The sequence below is a fragment of the Corvus moneduloides genome, chromosome 5, assembly GCF_009650955.1.
Source record: "Corvus moneduloides isolate bCorMon1 chromosome 5, bCorMon1.pri, whole genome shotgun sequence".
NCBI lineage: Eukaryota > Metazoa > Chordata > Aves > Passeriformes > Corvidae > Corvus > Corvus moneduloides.
Genome location: NC_045480.1, coordinates 17,132,494 through 17,156,533, shown reverse-complemented (window position 1 = coordinate 17,156,533; position 24,040 = coordinate 17,132,494). Strand labels below are relative to the sequence as shown.

Sequence of the window (24,040 nt, the reverse complement as noted above, 5' to 3'; positions counted from 1 at the left end):
CAGCATAGCATCAAAGGATCCGTTGGTTTCAACCTCATTGTGATATTCTATATGCAAGAATAAAACAAAAAAAAATAGCTATTCTTTTTCCTATCAGTTATTTTAGTGATTATTAGCAAAAATACCATTCGCAGAACTGGTATTCAGCACAAAATTTTGGTACATAGTAGTTTCCTTATTAGCAGGTGGCAGTACTGAACAAAATTTCTTTGCTGTTGCAGTACTTACCTAGCAAGAATATATGAATTGGAAATGGCACAATGCCTTGACACAATGGCGTAATACTGTGACACAACTGCACTGCAGCTATCTTAACAAGATTAACATGTACAGAGTAAGATGTAAAACCACACCTGAGTTTTGCTTACTTTGCTTTATTAATTTGAAACAAACTAGACTAGAATAAAGCCTCTTAGCATTTTGTTTGAAGCATCTTCATCAAAGATGTTTCAGCTTCCAAGCAAAGAGAAAACCTTTCTTCTATTAATTCTATTTGAAATAAGAATTTTAGATTCTGTGCTGCAGTCTTCACTGTGCAGAGCTATGGACACCAACCAAGGCAGTGACAGATAAAACATGGCTGAGAAATGAACAGGATTTTGTCTGTCTTTTTGAGTCTTCTTTGTGGCAAAGACACCTTAAGGAAAAAACACACTTAATGGTTTAGGAGGGTCGATACTTGTCCACACTGGCAAATGGGACATTATGGAGTCAGAGTTTATTCAGAAGAAGAATAGTAGCTCGTTACTGGAAGAGGATATGGGGTATGGGGATTAAGTCTCCTTGTAAAGGCGGATCCTGAGCATCAAAGTCTTGTTTGCGCTTGCCCGTGCAGCGCTAGTAAACACCGTTGATTTGTCGTTGAATGTATTTATGGTCCAACATGTACACACAGATTTTGTGTAGACTAAGTATTACATTTGGGGGCTTTGTAAGCTACTTGTCTAAAGACAAAACTTAGTAACTGTGGTAACTTAGAAGAAAGGACTTCTATTTTAATTTAAGTTGTTTTTACTTTAAGAGTTTCATCAATTGTCCATCACTGCAGCTACTGACAAATGATGAAGTGACTATTGAAAAGGGAGGGGTATGCTTCAGTGATACTTAGCAATTCCAGAGGGTGACCACCATCAAGGTTTTTTAAAATAAAACTAGGATCACCAAATATTACAAAGTTGCATGATGTTTATTGGTTTGAGCTAGTCCTATGGAGGTTTTTCAGCTAAACTACTTTAAGCTGTTTTTCTACCTCACTTCAGTTGTTTTTATTTTACTTTCCTGCAGTGCCACATTGTAAAGCATTATCATTTTTATTTTGGTAATCAGCACAATTGAATCACAGAATTAAAAAAACATAAGCAGAACTGTTGATGTGTCAGCAGTGGTGTCTGATGTGTCCACAAATATACAGAATTGGAAAACCAAACTGTTTATAACTGTTAGCATAAAAAGGTTTTAATTGGGGGGATTGTGAACTGCAAAGAGATTAAAAAAAAGTGGTGGTAGAAGGAAGAAACAGCAAACACAATGAAGATATCTGTGCCATTAAATTTAGAATCAGATTTGCTATTCATTTGCAACTTGGGAGAAAATATAAAGAGATTTAACAGATGTAGATAGTAACTCTTACAAAGTCCTGGAGGCACAGCTAGAATGATTACAGCTGTATGGAAACGGCTGTTCTTAGTTCTCAAGGAAAAGAAAACAACAGATAAAGGATGGCAGACTGATGAAAGTGGTGTAATATTTTATGGACCTATGTTCCCAAGATACTGCAGTGCAATAGCAATATAAATCTTCTTTGGTATTTATTCTGCAGTTGACCAGCATTCCAAAAATGAAAAGTGCATTAGATTCTCTCTGTTACAGTATGTACAAACAGACTGCTAGTTGTGTGCAAGTGTTTTGTGTTCATCTCATAAACATAGTTGTTGGTTAATAGGGCTTAGATCTCCCTTCTCAAACATTCATGACATACTTGTTTCTATATTAAATGTTATTATGAAGTAGAAGATATTTTCTTGTACTCCATGTATAAACTTTTTTGTATTAAGTGTATTTTTTCTTTCCTTACAATGTAGCCTTGAATGGGAGCAAGAGCACCCATGTCCATGTAAATGGACAGCAACTGCTGAGAGAAAGAGTGTGATCTCTTCCAGGTCTCATACATCCTCATGAGTAGTCACAGTTTCTCAAGTGGTTCTCACTCCCCAGGAACCTGGCCTTGAGCACAGGCAGCTTAAATTCCTGGCCTGGGGGAGACACTTGACAAATGCGTCTTTGAATCAGAAGCACCACATTAAGGACCTGATATTTTCTAAGCGTCCACCTTGAAACATGTTTTTTCTAGTTTTCCTGTTTGGTCTCCTAACTGTTTGTTTGCTATCATATTGTGATCCAAACAGTTTATTTTACAAGTTTAAAAAAATATATGTGGGCATAACTGGATGCATTTTTATTTTTACACATGCTCTTCCTGAATCTCTAAAGGTAGGATTTAGATGCCAGGTATATATTTACCTACGGTTAGTCTCCATCCATAATATGTATTTTCACTGGTGAAATAAAATATTGCTTCTAAATATCCTAGAGGGTTTTGGTTGAAGGACAGCAGTACATTAAGAAATGTAAAGGGTGTACACAGGTTGTGTAGTTCCTGCCTGTCTAAACAGACTAAATATTCATTATTCATTATTAGTTTGGGTTTTTTTCTGTCTTGAGTCTTACAGACTTGGCAGTATTTTAACCTTTTTTTGCTGTTTTTCTTAAGCAAAAACCAAATCTATACCACCTTTCCTTTGTTCATCATCCTAGAGATAATGTTTTTGAATTTTAAACTTTTAAATTCTAATACTAGATTGCAGTGTCGTGATTTAAGGATATTAGTAATTTTTGCCAAGGGCAAAAGGCTGATTTTAACAAAATAAGTATTAAAGATACAAAAATCCTATGTCTAATAAGGGAAATCAACAACCTTACTAGTGAACTACATGGGATAAGGATTGATATATGTTGGTATATGCAGTATTTGCGTTTTCTGAAGTATATTACATGCTATATTTACATATAGGAGCAGTGTCTGTTTAAAGGTTGACTTTACTGTGTGTTAAAATTCAAACACTTGCACAGAAATGTTATTTGAATTGTGCAGAGTGAGAACTGGGTAAACAACAAGAAAGCTTCCAAATGCAAACCAAGAAATTCCTCAGACAAAATCTCCTTTAAAAAAAATGCACACAAACTTGAAAAGCTTTTCTTAATAGTAGTTGTGCTCTTACTGCTGTATTTATGTCATTTAATACATCAGGTCATGATTCTGGCAGAAAAGTTATTTCCAGCATTTATTTTACTGCTGGGCAGTTGATAGCTCAGGGCATGCAATGAAAATAATAAGGTGAAAGCTAAACTCTCAAAGTGTGGTCATTTTTGAACTAAAAAAGAATGTATTATATCAAATCACTGGGGTCACTGGCCAAGATTTGCTTCATAGAGAAATGTGCAGCTATGCCTGGGACCATGCGTCTCATTTAAATATTTTTATTCTATGCAAAACAGCTCTTGATATAAAATGCTACAGATAGCCTTAGAGTATTACACATTCATGTGTGGTGGTACCTGCCTTTTCTTCCTTTGTTTCAGGAAAGCTGTGTTGCAGAGATCATTGAACAAATCATTAAGACTGTGCATGGGGATGCCACTGGGGTCTGACAGCTGGATCTAGTACTCTTGAGAGTGTCCATTACCCCTTTCCCACGAGTGGGATAAAATTTGTCCTCCTGTCAAATTTTGTCTGACAACTTCTACTCACTCTCACTGCTTGTCAGCACAAGGGATATTCTGAAATATATTGATTTAACCACCAGAAAGTTTAGAAATGCAGTAGTGAGCTGAAGACAACTCCTTCATGCCTAGAGTATATTAAATTTGTTTTCACTGGGGATTGACAGTTGCAGGGAGGCTGAGGGTGTTGAGACTGTCCCTTTGCTTCTGTGTTTTGCTTTTTCAAGTGGCCTTTTGCTGCTATATGTCCCTGAATGAAGATAAAACCACCTTAGTTTTTTGTCATCCCATCCTTTTATTCCTTACCACCATCAGAAATAGCCAGTTTAAATAGTACCTTGGGGGGGAAAAAAACCCCAAAAACAATATATTGAATTATTAAGGAAATTTTTTGAAAAAAATTGTGATAAATATGGTTTTTGAACTTAATTATCCATAGAGAATGTCTTTCAATACAATCTGTTGTCTACTGGGGTTTGGGATGGGGAGAAATTACTGTATTTATTCGAATTGTTTAATTACTTTAACTTTTCTTCTCCACCTACAATAAAAAGATTTTTAGTTCTTAACTTATTAATACCACTGAGAAACTTCTTTGGGGATCAGTAATTCCCTCACTCTGCTACAAAAGAAACTCGGTTCAACAAATAAGGCCGCAAGTATTGCTTAACCTTTATTGCAGTTGCATTCCCTTTCCCCCAAACAATTAAAAGTGAAAGAAAACAATTTTCCAGTAGTGAGGGAGCAAGACAACCACTGTATTCTGTTGGTCTGTCACTCAGAGCATCATACCTCATGTATCTCTTTTGGCGTGTTAGACAATGTAATTCACTAGGAAGGAAGAATGTACTAGACTGGAATTCACCAAGGGAATTTACCAGTTGGCTGAACACCATATAATATAAAATTAACTTACTCCTTTAGCCAGGATCCAAATCAGAAAATCTAAGGAATACCTTTCTGAGGTACTAGTTCTGTGAGCATATCCTGTATACTTATGTTAAGAAGTGTAAATCAGAATTAGTCATAAACCGTGCTGAACGTACAAAGTTGGGCTGAACTGTGTTGTTTTGTTACTGCATGTGAGCTTAGGATCTTGTTGAATCCCACACAGCGAGAAATGCAGTTGCTGCTTGACTGCCGCTTCTATTTGCATACATCTGGTATGACAGCAAGTTTTGACTACTTCTTGCAACATCTTTGTGCTGATTATGTCAGTTAAACACCACCCAGGATTCATTTCCTTAATTGCTTGGCCTTTCACCTCCTGAGCCTTGCCAGTCTTAGGCTACAATCATGAGATCAGCACTCAAAAGTGAAATGAGCGCTGCTTGCAAAGTATTTTGAGGACAAAAGCTCTGATTTTTGTTTGTTTGGGGTTTTTTTTGTCAGGTTGTATTTTGTCTGATTTAAGATTATCCTTGAAAGCTCACACAGTATCAGATAAGCACCAAAGCAAATGCAGAAGTGACAACATGCTAGGGACAGGGAAACAGACTGTCAGACCTGTTCAAGCAGCCTTGGAACAGCCTAATTATTCTCAGTGTGCTTCAGTGAATGACAGCATGTGTCACTGTCCTATTAGCAAAAAATAAGTTTGAAAATACACATTACCCAAAACGAGCATCAGTTCCAGTGAGGGAGTGGGCTGAGATCTGGCCACACTCCTGAGGTACCTCAACTGTAACCTCAACTTCTGAAACTGAAGGGATGCTCAAGTTTCTTTGCTTTTGAGGGATAAACAAGACATAACATTTTTAAATAATTAATACTATTTTCCTGAGAGGAAGTTGTTAATTAAATGCTAAGGCTATGGTTGGCCTGTCATAAAATGTTGCTCATCACTAATTGAATACCTAAAAACTAGTTACTAAATTTTTTCTATATAACTCTTTTGCCTAATTAGAATGAGTTCAGAAAAGAGCAACATGATTGGAAAGCTACGGAAATTGCTTCTGAGGAGATTAAAGAAATTAAAATTCATAGCCTGGTGTGCAGATGATTATTGGGGGGAAATGATTCCTGAAGTATTAATGACAGTAAAAATATTCTTAAAAATGGCTGAGAATGGCTTAAAAATTCAGCCAGTTCCAAATCATGTTGGTTTACCACGAGGAAGACATCAGGGCATCTCATTTGTGGAATTTGGGTTTTGCCATGTGCATGTCAAGAAGCATCTGAAAATTAATTTCTCATGACCCACAAATTTGCTGTACATAATGGAATATCTGCTTATCTAAGCTGTAAGCATGGATTGTATAGAAGGTGTGGTAAACCCTACAAAGCTACTAAAGAAGAAAAATTTGATCCCTGCATCAGCATAACACAATCAAGGTTCAAGACTGTGTGTTTCTGTATTTTATTGCTTCCCTCATTTCAGCATCTACAGGAGCCTCAGGATGCTGTGCTTAGTTGGGCGTTATAATGATTTCTCAGGGAAAACCTGCAACCTTGCTTTAACTTACTTAAGTGATAAGTCATTGTAAGCTCATTGCTCCTTTCGGGGTTTGGTTTTATCCTAGTGCTGCTTTCCAGTTTGCAAGAACAGCAAAATTGCTGCAGCAGAAAGATTTTCATTGCATTCTATGGATCCTCAGATATCATTGTAGGTTCTTGCATTGGAATAGGGCTGTGCGCCACTGTGTTAGGAGCTGAAAAACATCAAGTTATGCCATTTCTTTTAACCCCTTCCCCATATGTTTTTTTACTCTCTTTCTTCTGTGAAATAATGGGAGTCCAGCTCATAAAAGCTTTAAACTTTCTTAACTGTTAGTACTCTGCCTAACTTATACTTTTAATGGCAGAATTAAAAGGTCTAAGAAGCCTCTAAGATTGCCAGAGTGAAACCTCTGAATGGAAAAAAAAGAAAAAAAAATTTAAAAAAGAAAAAAAAAAAGAAAATTAAAGCTCCCTTACCTTTCAATTTGGAGATTATATGCATTTATATCCCTGTGTCCTCATCCATTTATTTTTCTTTCTACTACTACCATTTTTTAGGAGTAAACCTGTTTATCAGGAGTCACCTATATGTAGGTGAATTTCAGACTGAGGAAAAGAAAAGGTCTTCAGTGTTCATGTTACAACCCACTACAGAAGGCAAGGTTAACCCAGGTTCTTGTTAATAGATCCCTTGGGATTTATTAGAGTGAAACAAAACTGAATACATATATATGTATTTACAAAAACATATATGTAGGGTTTATTTTGGAGCAGTTTGGCTGCAATGGAAAGCAGGTGCATAGGCATCTTGGTTATTATCTGTAGTAATATAAAAGCTTAAAAATAAAATTTAAGAAAATGTAGAAGGGAAAGAAAGAAAGAAAGAAAGAAAGGATAAGAGTAGATAAATATCACCACGTCTGGATCCATGAATGAGATTTGATTTTTTCAATTTTGATGTCCATTGGTCAAAGTGATGGTCCCAGTCTTGATCCATTGCAGGTGGGGGAAGCCTGCAAAATACAACTTTCAGTGGGTTAATGTATGCTGAGGGTCAGGTGGAAATGTTTTATTCTGTCTGATGCAACATTGTGGACCATGGGGCACTTCAGGAGTTGCTGATGGTTTATGATAGCTCTCACATCAGCAAGGCTGAGCCAGCTATGCCCCATTGGAAGGGATGAATGCCCTCAGGTCTAAGCGTTAATGTCCCAGTACTTCCCTGGAAAGCAGTTTTTCATATCCAAGTCATTTCTGTAAGGGAGGACACTGATATCATAAAAAACACTATCTTGCCTTGCAGGATCTTCTTCTCATTGACCTCTTCCCACATCTGGCTCAAAACCCAGCTTGTTGTTGAACAAAGGTCAGTTTGTCATGTCCATCCTCCAGTGGTAGGTGTGCACCCCCTCTGCACCTGGGTAGTTACTTTGTGTATGGTCAGCAAAGCACTCTGCTCTTTTTGCATTCTGCTGTTTTTGCAACTCAATTGTTTTGAGTCATTAACCATTAACATTCCAGTCTCTCACAAGGTGGTATGGACTAAATTCTGAATATTGCATAATTCTGAATGGTAACCACATGTTGCAGATCTGTAGTCAAACCTGTGCATAGTTCATATATAGTACAAGTCTTATTATATGGAGCTAAGGGACCAAATTAGGATTACAATGCTTTCTTTAATGTGCTGCAACCATGTAATATGGATTGATTTACTGTAGCTCATCTTTACAGGACAGATACAGTCATTTTTTAACAAAAACATCAAATGTAGAAATATGTCAGCCACTTCATTCTTCATTTATAATACTTTCCAGTTGCTATGGTGAAATACAGTCTGGAAAAGCCAAGGAGAGAAATAGAAGATTTAGTGTACGTGGGTCATTTTATATCAAAGAAAGGTGCAGCACAAGAAAAGAGCTGCATAATAGCGATGTTCTTATGATTGAGGTTAATAATACATTTATTTTTTCCTTTGGTTTATTTGCTAACCATTCATTGAACCATAGGGACCCAGAAATACCAGTTTTGAAAGAGGTTTTGCACAGGATAAATTGACAATTTTAAATTGAGAGATGATTTGGAAGCTTGGATGATGGATATTCCTGTTCATTAGTAGAATATTAGCTTTTCTTACTGGCATACACAGTTCATTTATTTTCTCATTCATCACCACAGAAAACACCTTCCCTTTCTATAGGAACTCCTCTGAGGTCATCTTACTGCACAGCCCATAAATACATAGCTTCCTGGATGTATGGGCAGGCACAAGTGGGTACAGTCATAATTTGGCTAACAGAAAATGACTGAATATGGAGCTGTGAATGGTGCTATTCTGTTCCATCATTTCTGCCAGCTTGATGTGTAGGCGTCCCAGTAGTTTCTTATTTGCATGAATAAAGTGATTGATAATGGCATCCTCTTGCTTCAGTGTATCATTACAAAAATAGTAGTGAAAGAAGAAACTCAGCAAGTCAGACATTACCATGTTTGTTCCAAATGTGACAAGACTGAAGAAGACAAGAGTTGTACAGGCAAAAAATTGCATTTTGTTATAAGCAGGAAAAGCATATCTTAGTCAGAGGAAGGTGGGTGTCTGCAGCTAACAAAGTAGTTGGGTGTGATTGGCCCTTAGTAGTTCCATTATACTGCACTTCTCCTGTGTAGAAATATATTTGTGCCTACAAATTTGGTAGTGGCCATTCCTGCTGCAGCAAGTATGATTTAATACAAAAAAAACCCCAGGTCTTTAGGGTGAAGACACAGTTGCATATTTAGAGATAATTTTATTTGTCAAACAAACCAGTGGGCTTTGCAGTAAAAAACCCAGAATTTGATTACTCACTATTACTAAATGTAATTTAACCTTGTTTAGGAAACATATAGCTGCTCTTTAATGCTTTGCTAAAGCTTAATAAATTAAAATGCTACTGTTGCTCCTGTTGCTACTCTTTGTGAATTAAATGCAAGGACATGCCATTTAATTTACAAACTACTTGTACATTAGGTATTCTAAACATATTTGTATAACATGCTGTATCAATTATATTTTTTTACAAATAAAACCACCAGTAAGTATTATGTTATGAGGGGAGTTGGCAATGGTTTTCCTGTGGGATTCTTTTCAGTTCCTGTTTTCAGATCAGTAATGGCAGCAGTCCTTTGATATAGATCAAAACAAGAACAAAAGCTTCTTAGAAGCAAGTGAGAGCCATAAGGTGAAAATGAAGAGAGGAAAAAAGAAATGAAATCCCATGCCATAGCCTAGAACATTTATACAGCTATAACTGCAATATTATTTTAGTGTAATTTACTTCTAAGTATGAGACTGAACCTTTAGAAACTTGGATATCATATTTTCTTCCTTGATTACAAACCAGTGAAATTTATCTTGCCTGTAGAGATGTTGAATTTTTCCTTTCTCAGCCTATATTCACTTACAGTCATTAAAGAGCTAAGGCACTTCGTGTAAATATTAAAGAGGATATATGAAGCCCGACAAATTTAATCTTAGGTAATTACACTCTACCTTGCTCTTCTAGCTAGCAAAAGTTTCCCTGAAATTCTGTCTGCATGAGTAATCTGCTAGTGTAATATTGGGCTCTTGAATAGCTGCAGCACTGGTGAGATGAACAACATGATTCCATACGTTAGCCTCATTTTTCTAAACATTTTATGAAAGTTACATGATGTTCCGTGATTAGCTGTAGCATCCTACAAAGGAGGCATTACATTCAAAATTATTTTACCCTGAGAATAATTATGGAAAAGGTATGTGTAAATTAATTTCTTCTCCTGGTTTTTGAAATGCTTTCTAGTGAACGTAGTTTTCTTCTGCAGATCAGAGAGAGAAACTTTTCTGTGTAGAAAACTGCAGTTTATTGCCTGTGAGTGGTTTTCTTACTGGCTAACTAGTAGGATTAAGTTCATTATCCACCAGATAACTTTCCTAATAAGCTCAGATGTGGCATGAACAAGAAGCTGAAGATTTGCCGTTTATCTGACCTGTATGTAGGTGCCCTTTCTGTGTTTGTTTGACCATCTCATTCTCTTCTGGCTGTGCAACATCTCCCTCTGGAAGAAGTGAGTACAGAAAGAAGGGCAGCTAATTAATACTTCCAAATTTTGTTTCTATTTCTAACTCATCTGCAGTTTCCCTTTTTAGATGCATTGGGGGAAAATATCAATTAGACTTTAATGAACTATTACTCCCAGCCAATTAAGACACACACACACACACAAACACAAATTAATTGCAACACTGCAGATTTCATCACCCAGGAAGGGAGTAAAATTCAAGTCAATTAATGAATAATAATACATCCTTGCCTTAAAAACTGTCATTGTACATTAGACAACAGCAAATACAGAATTTCTGTACAGAAATGAAAATCATTATAAGAATAAAGAGAAAAGTCTGAAAAGACTGATACTGTTTACAAGCAGTTGTTAAAAAGAAAATATAGTGAAAAGACATCAAACACTTAAATGTATTTGGAATCAGGTAGGTTCTCTATAAGAGTCAGAAGAAATATGAAAAGATGAAGAGTTTATAACTTCTAGCATAAATTTCTTGTAAATATTAAAAGTTTTTTAAGAGAACTAAGGGAATTAAAAGAAAATACATATCATTTTACTGTGCTAATTACAATGACAGATATAATCCAAAAGCAACAGCTGACTGGGATTACACTAATTTAAAAATAAAGTATAAATGAAGTCTGATAATACCAGATAATTTTGAAAGCAGAGGGTAGCCATATTAAATTGTTGGGAAATTTTATATCCTAATACACTAGAAACTGAATTATTATTTAGGTATTATTTAGGTATTTTTAGAATTTGCAATTGTTTTATTCCTTAATTGTTCGATTCTTAGCATCCTATGTGTTATTCTTAAGCATTTGCTACTTCTTTTAATGTGTTAAATTAGGTGGAATTTTTGGTTTTAAATGGCAGTTTTTCTCTGCTCTTAGTCAACTTTGAAATTAATGAAATTTAATTTCCCATATCTAAGCTTTATAAATAATATTTCTGAGTGTTTTTTTCTTTCAAGAAGTAAGGGAAAATTGTTGGTATTCTACAAGCATGCATCAATCAGTTACAAAATGTACTTAGTGCATAATACACTGTCCTATTTTAGGTGTCCTTTTTATATTATTTGTATTCCACACATAAATGATTCTATTTACAATGGTTAGAGTAGCCAGTAATTGGTAGGGATTGTTTGTAGAAAAATTTTAGGACTCCAGAACCAGATCATTCTTGTAGGTGCCACTAATTTAGGCATATCTCATCTGTCCAGTTCAAAACTCACTTGGAATCTGTGCCTTCAGGTAAGATATATCTCCTACCACACTTCAGCACAGATTCCTCTTGACTCTACTTAGGAGAGAAATATTTGTTCTTGTTTTTATGCAGAGGTCCTGAGTTCCAGCTGAAGCTCTCTGCTCAATCAGGCCAATCTTCCCCTCTGGCACATCTTTTAGCACATGGAGAACAGCCTACTCCTGTAACTGTAATATTGCCTCCCTAGAGCACTTCAGCCTCCCTGGTCTCCTTTGCCCTTTAGGACTGTCTCTGACAGGACTCTCTCAACCTTATCAAGCCAGTGTCTGTCCAGATGTCCAAGGTGGCCTTTCTGATCACCCCCCTCCAGAGTTTTCTGAGAATTGAAAACTCCCATTTCATGATTGCTGTGCCCAAGATGGCCTGCAAGCACCCCATTACCCACCAGCTGACACTCAGCAGGACCAGTGGGACATCTCCCCTCATCAGCTTGCTCATCAGCTGTGTCAGGAAGTTATCTCCCACACACCAGGAACCTTCTAGACTGCCTGCTCTCTGCTGTGTTATATTTCCAGAAGACATTTGACAAGTTAAAGTCCCCCATGAGAACAAGGACTAGCAATCACAATACTTCTCCCAGCTGCTTATAGAACATTTTTGTGCCTCTTCATCCTGACTGGGTGGTCTGTAACAGACTCCCACCATGACATCTGCCCTCTTGGCCTTTCCCCTGATTCTCACCCATAAACACTCAACCCTATTGTTGCCATCATTAAACTCTAGATAATCAAAACCCTCCCTGACATACACAGCAACCCCACTGCCTCTCCTTCCTTGTCTGCTTCAAATCTTAAGGGAGAAGAATTGAAGGCCAGTGGAAGATGCAATGTTTAGATGGGACAGCTTCATAACGAATTCTAGTACTTTCTTTTTTCCTTCATGCAACCTGGTGAAGAATCACAGGGAAGGTTGTGCAAACTTAAATATATTGCTCAATCACCACCAGAATGCGTTGAAAAGTCAAAAATGAAAGCTGGATTTAGGGAAAGAGAACAAGCCAGAACAATGCTTGGATATTACAAGATGTCATCCCCTGGTTTCAGTTTTTTTCAGTTTTATGTAAAAATGGTGTTTCCTTTTGTATCCTGGAGGGTTACATTATTGAAAAATTCCTTTGAACAACTTTTAAAATTTATTTGTACTGTCAATACAGGCACCCTGTAAGAATGTGACACATAAATATTTGTTTTTAAATAATTGAACAAAATGCGAAATGTGTGAGAGAAATTACAATGGATTTTGAATTTAGAAGGATCAGAATACAAAGAGTTGCCCTACATATAGCAGAATTTTATTATCTCCTTCTTCAAGATTGATTTAATTTTCTAATGTTTTGGGGTGTAAAATTTTTTTAATTGAACTTCTTCCAGAACAACTCACATCTCTAAGTAACATTGTTGTTTTAATCTGTTGCATGGCATATTGCAGGAAAGATTTCATATATCACTTCCTTCTCCTTTCCACATAGTTTCTTATCCTTGCTGCTTTGCTTTCTAGGGTTAAGGCTTGGAGATTCACAAATTCAATGTATGGTTCCCCTAACTTAGAGAACTATCCTGAGAAACAACAGGAAAGGTCTATTTCTTTTTTTAAGGATGTATTCTCTGAAGTCAGTAATCAGTTACATTGATTCAGGTGGATGTTCTCAGCTTATGTTTTCTTCTGTTTAAAAATTCTTCTGTAACTCATTTGCTGTGCCGGTAGAATTGGCCCCTAAAACTCATCAAATTAATAATCTTTCTCCGTGTCATTTTTTTAAAATATCCAAGCCTTTCTTCTTGTATGAAAGCAGAAAACAAAACCTTAGCTGTGTCTGGGACCACTTCTTGCTGGGTGACTTTGTGCACGTGGGTTGGCACATTCAGTGGTGGAGTAGAAGGGCCTCTGTTCCCAAGAGTGGGAAGCTTAAGAACACAAGGTGGCCTGAACCTCCTGCATGAAAGGAGAATGTGGACTGACAGATTTCTCCATTTTAATAATTTCCCTGAGACTATTTATTAACACTAAATAAGGCCTCTTTAACTGATATAGTATGAGTGGGACATTATATTAGGATTATTGTTTCTGAAATACTGTAAACATTTGTTCATGCTTCGTCATTTAAGAAAAAGAACACAAATTTGAGAAAAAGAAAAGCCTAAGTAGGAATAACCTCAAGGAAAAAATAGAAGCCAGAGATCAGAATGAGGTCAAGACGAACATGTCAGAGTCTTAAAAGGAGAAGGTGATATGGAATAGCTAGAAATTGTAAAGAGGAAACAGAATGTTACTTTTCTATTAAAAGGAGAAGGACTTAACAGGAAAATGTAGAATATGAGGTAAAAATAATGACATATTTGGAAGGTGCAAATGTGGGATAGTGTATTTGGTTTGATTTGCTTTTACTGTGCTTTCCTCTTAGACACTGTTTTAGCTTTACAGGGTAATGGGAAAGTGAACTGACACTCAGATGGAGAGCATATATAAATAATAGAGAATTCATGACATTCTACTATTAAATACCCAGAAGTGTAAAATCAAAGAATATTCTTGCTTATATATTGACTAGATATAACCTAAAATTAACTGAATTACATGCATTTTTGAATAAATAAAAATATGTAGATTCTAGAGTTCTGCCTATAATGTAATTCAATGCTTACAGACTTCAAAGAAAAACAAAAAAAAAAAGGTCATAGTAAATTGTAGACTACATTTTTCTTTCCCTGCTTGGTAGCCCATAAACAATAGATTACTAATGTTACAACTTTTATTATGGTAATTTAAAATTATAATGAATTTCTGAACAAAAATAGAAGTATCTGAGCTTCTTGATAGTTAGCAAGATTCTTTTCTAGTTGAAAGAGTTTAGCAACCTGAGTGGTTGATACTGGACATAATTTATGTAATTCTTTATAGTGCTAGAACATATGCTTTTAATAATAAGGGTGTCTAAAATTATTTTTTTCTGAGGCTTTCCTTCTCTTTATTCTTGTGCCTTGTATACCAGTGGACAAGATTTATTTAAATTATTGGGATGGGCACAAGGGTAAGAATTTAGGCATAACCTTGTATTGTTTATGCATGTGCTGCATAAAGATTCTTCAGAGTGTATTCTTTGCACTGGGTATCCTCTTGGTAATCACATTAATAAACTCAGGACAATTAGTTTTATACAGATTGTGTAATAAATCAGCTGGGATTCCTTTTTCACTGATGTGTAGCCTGGACAAGATCTTCCCAGGAGCTGTGAAAAATGTCTAACACCCATTCATGTATATCAGAGTTTGGGGTTCAGCACTTCTAGGTTCATGTCCTGAGGCAGAAAAGCACTGGTTTGTTTCTTAATCAATAAAGAATAAATTCTTCCTGGCTGCAGGTCAGGGGTTTGGGCAGTGCATATCTCCTTGACAGCACTGTATTTTGCTAGCTGGAGGCACTGATCATGCTGATGTGTATTTCTTTAATTTGTATTCTCACTTTCAGTGAAGATTCTAATTAGACTCTGGTGATGCTTAAGAAGAGGAATAGGAAGCGTTTCTCTGAACATTGTTCTTTCTAATGCAGAGGATGGTAGTTTTCTGACATGCAGCATTTAGCATGTGAAAACAGATGTCTGTCTTTAGCAAACTGTCGTTTCTCAAACTTAACAAAAATTGTGCTAAGAGAAGCTGGGGAAAGGCTGTGAGGCTGGGGAGAATTGCAGTGCCTGTGCCTGGCAGTGCTGGAGTACTGAGTGCTGATAGCAGCGTGCTACCTAGTGCAAGTTTCCAGAGAGCTTTTCTTCTTGGCACTGACACAGCCAAGTCCCTGCTCTGACACAGATGTTCCTCCAGCAGCTCTAAGTAACGCTGCTCGACGGATACAATGTCATACCCAGAGGTTCGTGGTCCACCTCAGCCTTCTAAGAGGACTCGCTACTGATGAAATCAAATGCTTAGAGAAGCATGAGATACAGGGCTTTATCTAACATTTTATCTCAGCTAGAGTGGCTGGTGAGCTGCCACGGCTTGGTATAGTGCTGCTTTACACCACTGCAACTTTCTTCAAAGCGAACTCTTGGTAAAATCCTCTAATTTCCCTCTGATTGCAAACCGGTGTGAAGACTGGAATGATTTGCCTTTTGGAAGAATGTTGACTCTCGAGTGGGAGTCAGAGGGACTACAAACAGTGGGTATTGTTGTGATTATATTTGCATCTCTGAAGCTGCTACATTTGCTGGGACTGATTGATTTTTCAGAAGGTAAAGTGGTCACTTACAGTTTGTGCTGTTTGTAGGTTTGGTGTCTGATCTGCTAAAATAGAGAGCATCAGCTATAGCAGCTGTGAAACGAAAAAAGTGAAAGTAACAGAATAAAAATCCTGGTTTGCTTCTGTTGCTTTTACTTTGTTATTGAAAACAGAAGTAGATGCTAGCATAAGATTTTTATTTTACAATTAATTTACAACTGTCTGTGAGAGGATGTTTATTAAAAAAAACCTTAAATAGTGAGCATAACACCTGTCAGTTGCCTTTAAAAGCTGTTCAGTGCTACTGAACTTGATAGATTTTAGTTCAGTTCATGTTTACAAAATGCTTTGCTCTTCTGATTTGTGATGCAATTAGAGTCTTGTTCTGTATCTGTGTTTTAAAAATCTGTTTCATAGATAAATGCAATACACTGTTATTACAGGGTGAGCTTTAGGGTGAAGCCTGCTCTACACCTTTCAAAAAAAGGCATAGATGTCAACATTAAATGTGTGTATTTTAAATATATATCATGAATATATTTTAAAATTAATGTTGCTTGCTCAGAATCTTGTCTGCACTCTACTATATGGGTCTAACCATTTCATCTACTCCCAAAGAGGGCTTCACATCAATTTATTAGAACTTTTGTTTCTATACAAAGGGAGGGGTTTTTTTTCACATTTTATAGAAATGAGCTATTTCAGGTCAGTTATTAATGAAATTTTTTTGCTGTCAACTTTTCAAGTTTTTCACAAAATGTCTATTAAGTCACTGAAGACCTTGCTAAAAAATTCTTGCTTTTGTCATTATGTTTGCTCATGTGAGTCCAAACCAATCCTTTTTGCTGGGTAACTGCTTTCAGTCAGAATCACACAGCCAAGGGGAGCACTCCAGTTTTCTGGAACATTAACTTTTCATCATAGAATAGGATCTTTGCTGGATGTAGATTCAAATAATAACCTCATAAAATTGTTCAATGCTGATAAAATTTGAAATCTTTAACACAGCACTTATATAGTTACTGAACTATTGAAATAAATCAATAATCAAATAAAATTTTAAATCCTTCAAACTGTATGTGGTAAGAATATATCTTTGCTTTGTTACTATATAATGTATTGGTTATGGAATTACTTTTTCAATTCTAAACAATGGGTAATTTACCCCTCATAGCAGTGCTCACTTTTAGGTTTTTTTAATACTCTGGATGTGTAACATTTGTGACATGTAAAAAAATCATCATGGTTATGGATTAACTTCAGCTTTATTACATATGGTAACAAATAGGAAAAAAAGATTGAAATGCAATTGGCTTTTTTTAGTATATGTGGAGTAAGATCCTTTTCCTGATTCCTCACTGGTATTGCCGTTATGTTTGTGGGGAAAGGTTTTATATGATTTCAACTCTATTAAATCACTTAAAAAAAAAAATTCTCCTGGTACAAATTACACTGATTTTAATAATAATAATAAGTTCAAGATGATCTATCGATTGAAGTACAGCTTTTTGTTTTAATGCACCCATTAGTGTCATGGCATTTCCTCACATGCTAATTTCACTCAAAAGTACCTAGCAACATAAACCAACCCCTAAATGTAAAAAGATTAAACTTTGTAAGGTACAGTTGATATATTTATAACTGCAGTGTGAGTAATTCCAGTAACTTGGGGGATTTCCAGTTCTCCTGGGGCTGATCTGTGCTAACCAACTCTTCCATGTTTGGGTATTTCATTAAACGAGAATTCTGCACCAAATGCTTAAGGAATATTTTATAGTGTATTCAGAACTAGTGATTTGTTGTTCACCTGCTGAATGCAAGGACAGGTTTTCTGTTCATATGCAAGGAGGAGCACATTTAAAATGCCAGTGTTGATCTGGAAACCAAAATGAGCAATGAGTCCTGCCCATCTACCACATGCAGGCAGGTCATGGGTCATATGCTGAAACAAATCTGTTCCCATAGTTAGGCTTTCTGATGCCTTAACATGCCTGTCTTAACATCCCTGATATATTGACATATACTGCAAATATCCCTGAAAGAAAGGACAGCGTGTCTGATGGTTGCTAATACAGGGCAGAGAAGACAGATAAAGGACAAATCCTTAGCTGCTAACTTGCTACAGTTCCGCTGATTTTAGTGCAGCTATGGTGAAGAAGAGCCTGACTTGCCCTCATCTTCATGAGAAAACAGGAGAATCCAGTCAATCTGCTTAGTTTTACTGAATAAACTGATTCACAGAATTAACTAGGTTGGAAAAGACTTTTGACATCATCAAGTCTAACCTATATTATTACAGTGTTCAACAACTGGCAGGACAGAGAGAAACCTGATTTTACCCTGTGTCCCATACTAGGGACTATGTTATTCTGCTTCATCCATTCTCCACTTTCCAATAAGCAGAAAAGAGACCAGAATGAAGATAAAGCTGGTTCAGTGGAGCCAGCAAGCTATTTCAGTTAAAAGGACAGAATTGAATCAATACAACTTTTACTAGGAGAGATTGAAACTCCCCTTTCCCTCTCCTTCCATCACTTTGAAAGTGGTTTGACACTGACCATTATCTTCCCTCCAGCTTCCTTGCCTGGAGCTTTTTCTGCCTGGCAGCTTCACTCCAAAGCTTTTGTTTTGTTACTCAGGCTGGAAGGGGAGGAGAGGAGAGGAGATCAAACTGAAGCAATGGAGCAGAACAGTAAAGCAACAGGGCCAGGCTTAGAGGGAATTCATCCACCAGAAACTTGGAGGGGAGAGATGGCAAAATGAAGGATTCACTTTGCATTTCTGTATCCAGAACAGCTGTCAAGTAGTAGCTATGGAGAGAGATTATGTAAACACGTGTGAGCAACTTTTTAAATATTAGGGAACTGCATAAATCAGTCTTTGAAAGGAAAAACTCTATGTCTTTTCCTACATCATGCACTGACTGTATCTTGCAATATAACATCTCTTACAGAAATGTTTTTCTTTTACTTGAGAATAGAATTGGCCATTGTTGCAATCTATTTTAGACTCCATTATTCCTTCCCTTTTCCTTACACTAATCTCTAACAGTCTCCACAGCTTGTTGTTATCTTTCAAATGCTTATCCAGATATAAATGTCATGTTTGGCATGTGAATGTCCCATGAACTCCATGTCTTTTGGTTAGTAGGACTCACTGGTGTCTGTATGTCTTTCAACTCAATAGGCTATCAAGGCTGGGTAAGAATATTTGATCCTTAGTTTCTCCTACTGTGATGCAAACAAAAGACCAGTTCACTTGCAGTTATCAATAAACATATTTGGGTGCAAAGTCAGCTTTGTGAGTAAGTAATTTGTTGCTTTATCTAGAATCTGGAAATTGATGAAGGGGGTGAATAGAGGTAGTTTTTAAGAGAGGTAGTTTTCTGCCTTAGGATATATCTTCTCTATGCAGGTACAGAAAGATCTTTATTTTTTCATATTTTATCTAATCTAATCTAATCTGGATGGACAGAAGTCACCTCTAGTTCAAAAATTATGTTAGTGCATTTATCTGTTCTGTCACACAAACTGCTAAAATGTGGCCTCTCTCATAGTTCAGATACTTAAAAGCACAGAGAAGGCATTAGGTCTGTCTGCAACCATCTGTGTTAACATGTTGTTAGTTACCCTTAGGGCTTAGCAAAACCAGTAAGGTTTAAAATATTGTCTGGAGTGCAGTATGACTCTCACCCTTAGAAAATGACTGATATGGGGTAAGACATACTGCTGAGAAATTCTGTATTGCATCATATTCTGTAAGAAAAAGAACACCAAAAAGCATGGGAACTTTGTCCTTCTCTGCATGTGGCTGACATGAATGATCCTAATTTGAATGTCCTCTTCATCCACTGGAAACTGTGCTACAAGTCCAGCTTCCAACAGACTCTCCTATGCTGCTCCCTCTCCTGCATAACTTCTCTCTGCCAAATGGGGTGCAATGTAGCATAATTCTACAGTAAACAGAAAGGCAAAAAATATGCCATGCAGCAGTACCTTTCCCCTTGCCTTTTCTCAGCAGCTGCTTATAACACCTGGTCTCAGTAAGCTGTTCAGTTAACATGTGGTGGAATGACCACCTTCTGCTTGTCTTTTCTTCTTCTCCATACAATGCAGAGTTGACAGAACTACTGTATTCTGAGTAAGCATCTGTTACCTGCCCCAAAAAATTCTGTTCATGGGTGCTGATGTTCCAGTGCCAATTAATGGCATCAAGGTATATAGCATTATTAGGTCTCCTGTGATTGTTTGTGCATCTGCCACACCTGAAACGAGAATAATTCCCCCACCATCAAGTATATTAGCACCTGTGCACATAGACTTGGTTTGCTGCATATGAATAGATGGAAGGTGTTAAGGTTCAAATGCTGTCTTTCCAGTAGCACACTTCTCCTCCTCAGAGACAAACAAACTGTATTACATGTTTTCTTTTGGTTTGTTTTGCCCACCCTCCTTGTAAACCTTGGCAGACATTCTGGATTCAAGGTCTCTAAAGGAGAGTCAGTCTATAGAAGTATCTAAGGATTGCACAGCAGAGAAGAGTTACTTTAGAAGACCAGATGTGAAACTGCATTAAGTTGCTGCTTTAAATCCAACCTTGATCCAAATAGATGTAAAAATTGAGATGTGAATTTCAATATGCACATTTATATAGATGTATATCTGTGGGCTTATGTTGGACACAAGACAGGCTGAAACTTACTGAAACATGAAAGATGTGACCATCTTAATAACCAGACTCAGGGTTGTTGATGATGTACTATTTACTCTACACCTACCCTCAAAAAATAGGCTCCTCCAGGCTTGGGAGAATGATTATATTTGGAAAGCACTGTCTTGATTAACCTTAACATAATTATATTGAAAGTGAAATTTTTACTTTGTTTTGCTTTCCTTTTAGTTTAGCTGTTTTTCTACCTGGACCTAATGATATGATAAAAGTGTAAAATAATGTGCTTGGTAGAGAACAGCAAAAATCATTCTTTCATGTCAAAATTAGGGAAATCAAGCTTTTTATCAAAATAGGAATAAAATGGGACAATTTATGTAAAAGTTGTGAGGAAGGGCCTTTTGGTTTATGAAGACCTTTTCATCAACTCATTTCCATGGACTTCTTCAGGGCATTTTAACATCCAGATCAACTGAATCACTGAGGAATAGGTCATTTTAGATCCATATCAGTCTGAATTAAAAATTTAGATGCTGTGTGAAAAATGGTGAGAAATATTTCAGAGATGCTACAAATATTATCAGGAATATTTGTGTAAGGATAATGGATGTCCTGTCTCTTTACATGGGAGTTCACAGATCGTCTCTGGTTCAGGATCATACAGTATATTTGCCTTCTAACTTGGGTAGAGCTCTTTTTGGCTGCACTGTTCTGGGAGAAGCCTTCCCCACAATCAATAGAACCTCTACTTTTGGTCTTGATATTTTTTTGAGAAAATATTCATACTAATAGTCATTTTAGATTGACTATTTGTAAGCAGGTAGAGAAGTTTGCCCTTGTATTAATCTCTGCAAATATAGAGTTGCTTTTGAAGCAACTTCATTTGAAGTTCCTTTAAGAATTCTGAGTATCCATCTCGAGGTTATTCATCCAGATATGTCTTGGCCATTTCTGGACAAAATCACATGTGTTTTGAAAGGAAAGGAGGTATTTTCTCCCAGAATATAGATACAAACACCCAAAATAAATGTAGATGACATATATTTGATACCTGCAACAAAGTCTGCTTCTAACCCCCTTGCATCTCAGAGCATGGATACCAGGAACTTCCTACAGAATGCCCTTATCAAGGATTTTCCCTGTGCTCTCTGCCACTGCTCCATGATCAGGCTGCTTTTAAAATGTAGCTCTGGATAAAATAATTCATTTTAAGATGACAAAAATTTGTTATGACAAAATATGCTTCTGAAAAATACCTACACTTGGTCATCTGAGTATAGGTGTGGAGAGAAAAGCTTTGCCTAATCTCTAATGTACTTTAGGGCTGAGAATGTAGAAGGCCTTACTGTTGGAATAAGATATTTGCAGACATAAATGATCATTGCCTAAAATTTTATAGAACAAGATTAAATATACACAATGATGGAATGACCGAATGAAAAAAACTCCATCACAATGTACTGATAAGAAATAATGCAGTCACCTTTGGTCTCTCAAATCTTAAATTATTTTTTTCCATTTTTGATGCACTTTTTGACCAGAATTCTTTGGCCTTTTAATCAGATATGGGAGACACTCAGTGATTTTGTAGGGATTTATGTATCTGATTATGTGTAGACCTATTTGAAACATCGAAATTTACAAAGCAGCTGCATCTATTCCATGTCATGCAAAAATAATAACATAATTTGGAGACATTATGCTACAATTTTATTGTCTAGTATGCATTTTAGCTCATAATAAAAACACTTATGGAATTACCTTGGGGAAAAATTGCAAAAGCAGCCATAAAGCTCATTTTGCAGTCTAATCTGTATAACTGCTTCATAGAGCAGCATGAAGAAGCACAGATGAGACCATTCTGTTTATAGAAATGAAATATGTCCTTTCAAACTCTGTACTCTGTGAACTTTTAGAAATAGGCCAATAGTAGATTGATTGCATGTGTTTTTGCATATGTGTACATTTCGTGCAGCAAGAGGAATAATCTAAAATGAAGACCATGTGTACCAAATTTTAACAGTAAGTAACCTTTAACAGATATGATATCTCAAGATAATGACAACTATATAATGGAAGGCCTGACATAGGTACAAATAGGTCACCTTTAATGTTTCTTTTTTAAAAAAGCCATTACTGATCAATGTCAGTAAATTATGCTTCTTCTGAATAATATATATTTTCGTGTTAAAATGGTAGACTATTTTTCAGATTGATTATTTTATAATTGCTTCTAAGTAGATTGGTATTACAGCTGGTGATGGGGTCCGAGGCTGTGACCCAGGAAGAGATGACCGGTCCAGGGAGATGGTCCCGAAAGGAATCGCCTTCCCGGGGTCCGGTGTCTTCCTCTCAGCTGCTGGCAGGAGGGCCCTTGCAGAGGCTGTCAGCTCTTTAGTGATATCAGCTCCTGATTCCAGCTCAGCTCTGCAGGGCAGCCTCCAGGCCAAACCAGACCAGAGAGAGAGACGAGAAGGCCCGTGTGGCTGGTTCCACACGAAGGGAGCTTTATTGTGGGTCCCCTCCGGCGAAGGGGGGAGCCAGGGACGGGAGCCCTCTCTTGAGGGGCCCGAGGGATCTTTATAGGGATACAAGGGATCAGTAGGGGACCAATGGATTACAGAGGGTCTGGGACAGACCAATGGGTTACAGAATGATCTGCATAGTGTCTCCCAAAGGACTGTGGGTCTGCCTTTCCTCGCCATGACCCAAGAAGTGGTTGCCTTTCCAGGGAGTCCTGCTGGGAGATTGCTCAATCTCCTTATCTCAGCAGACATCCCTCCAGGGCAGTGGCTGGGCATACCCCACAGATTGGTATATTCCAAATGTGCATTGGACCAATTTTTGAAAATGTATATAGACAAACAGATGTTGACTATTTCTGATAGATATCTACCCTTATTTTGAGAACATTTTTAGTCTTCCATTAATCACTCAAGAAAGAATAAGTTACGTCATACGAAACAAATCCTTGTTCAGACAACGCAGCTTTCATAAATTAGAAGGAAGAATATTGATCGAAGTTCACTAAAATGAGTCAAACCAAAATGAAGTGCAACAGTTTAGTCAGTGTTTCGTGATGCTCCCAAAGGAGGCTTGTTCCTTGCAGATAAAACTGCTGGGTTTGGAGTAGAAGAGTGGAATTAGAGAAATTTGAGAAAATATAGTTGAAAAGAAAGGACAAAAAGAGTCTAGTTTGCTTAGTGGTCAATCATCAAATGAATAAGTCGGAAGGTAAGGAGGGCCTCAGTTTTAAATTTTTTTTTTAAATAAAGTAGAAAAGTTAGGAAAGTAATTTGGCTCATGAATTTCAGAGAATTAATTTTCTATGTGTCATGTGTCAATCATGTTATATTCGAGCATGTACTCCTGTGTGAGGAGAGGAAATGTAGCATTCCTTGCTCAAAACTGAGTTTTATACTTCTGAGTGATCTAATGGGAACTCCTTACTAAGCTGTGATTCTTCAGACAGTCATAGTGAGAGAGGGGCTGGTTTCAGCCTAAATATATCTGAAAAATGCAGCCATAATGTTTAACCTATGTACTAGCAGTTTGATCTATATCCTTCTTGTACTGTAAATACTTTAGATTTCTT

At 36.8% G+C, this 24,040-nt stretch overlaps 1 protein-coding gene across 11 annotated transcripts in view; it reads left to right on the top strand.

The window, feature by feature from the left end:
- The window catches only part of KCNIP4 (potassium voltage-gated channel interacting protein 4), a 401,922-nt gene that overhangs the window by 287,589 nt on the left and 90,293 nt on the right, over positions 1-24,040 (top strand). Inside the window, exon 1 of one of the 11 annotated variants that reach the window (XM_032108706.1) lies at positions 15,352-15,790. The exons of 9 other annotated variants lie outside the window; for them this stretch is intronic. In XM_032108706.1, the coding sequence (XP_031964597.1) occupies positions 15,679-15,790 (112 nt within the window). In that variant the 5' untranslated portion in view covers positions 15,352-15,678. Of the gene's footprint in view, positions 1-15,351; positions 15,791-24,040 lie in introns of those variants that run through there. One more of the 11 variants, XM_032108711.1, reaches the window with a different exon arrangement.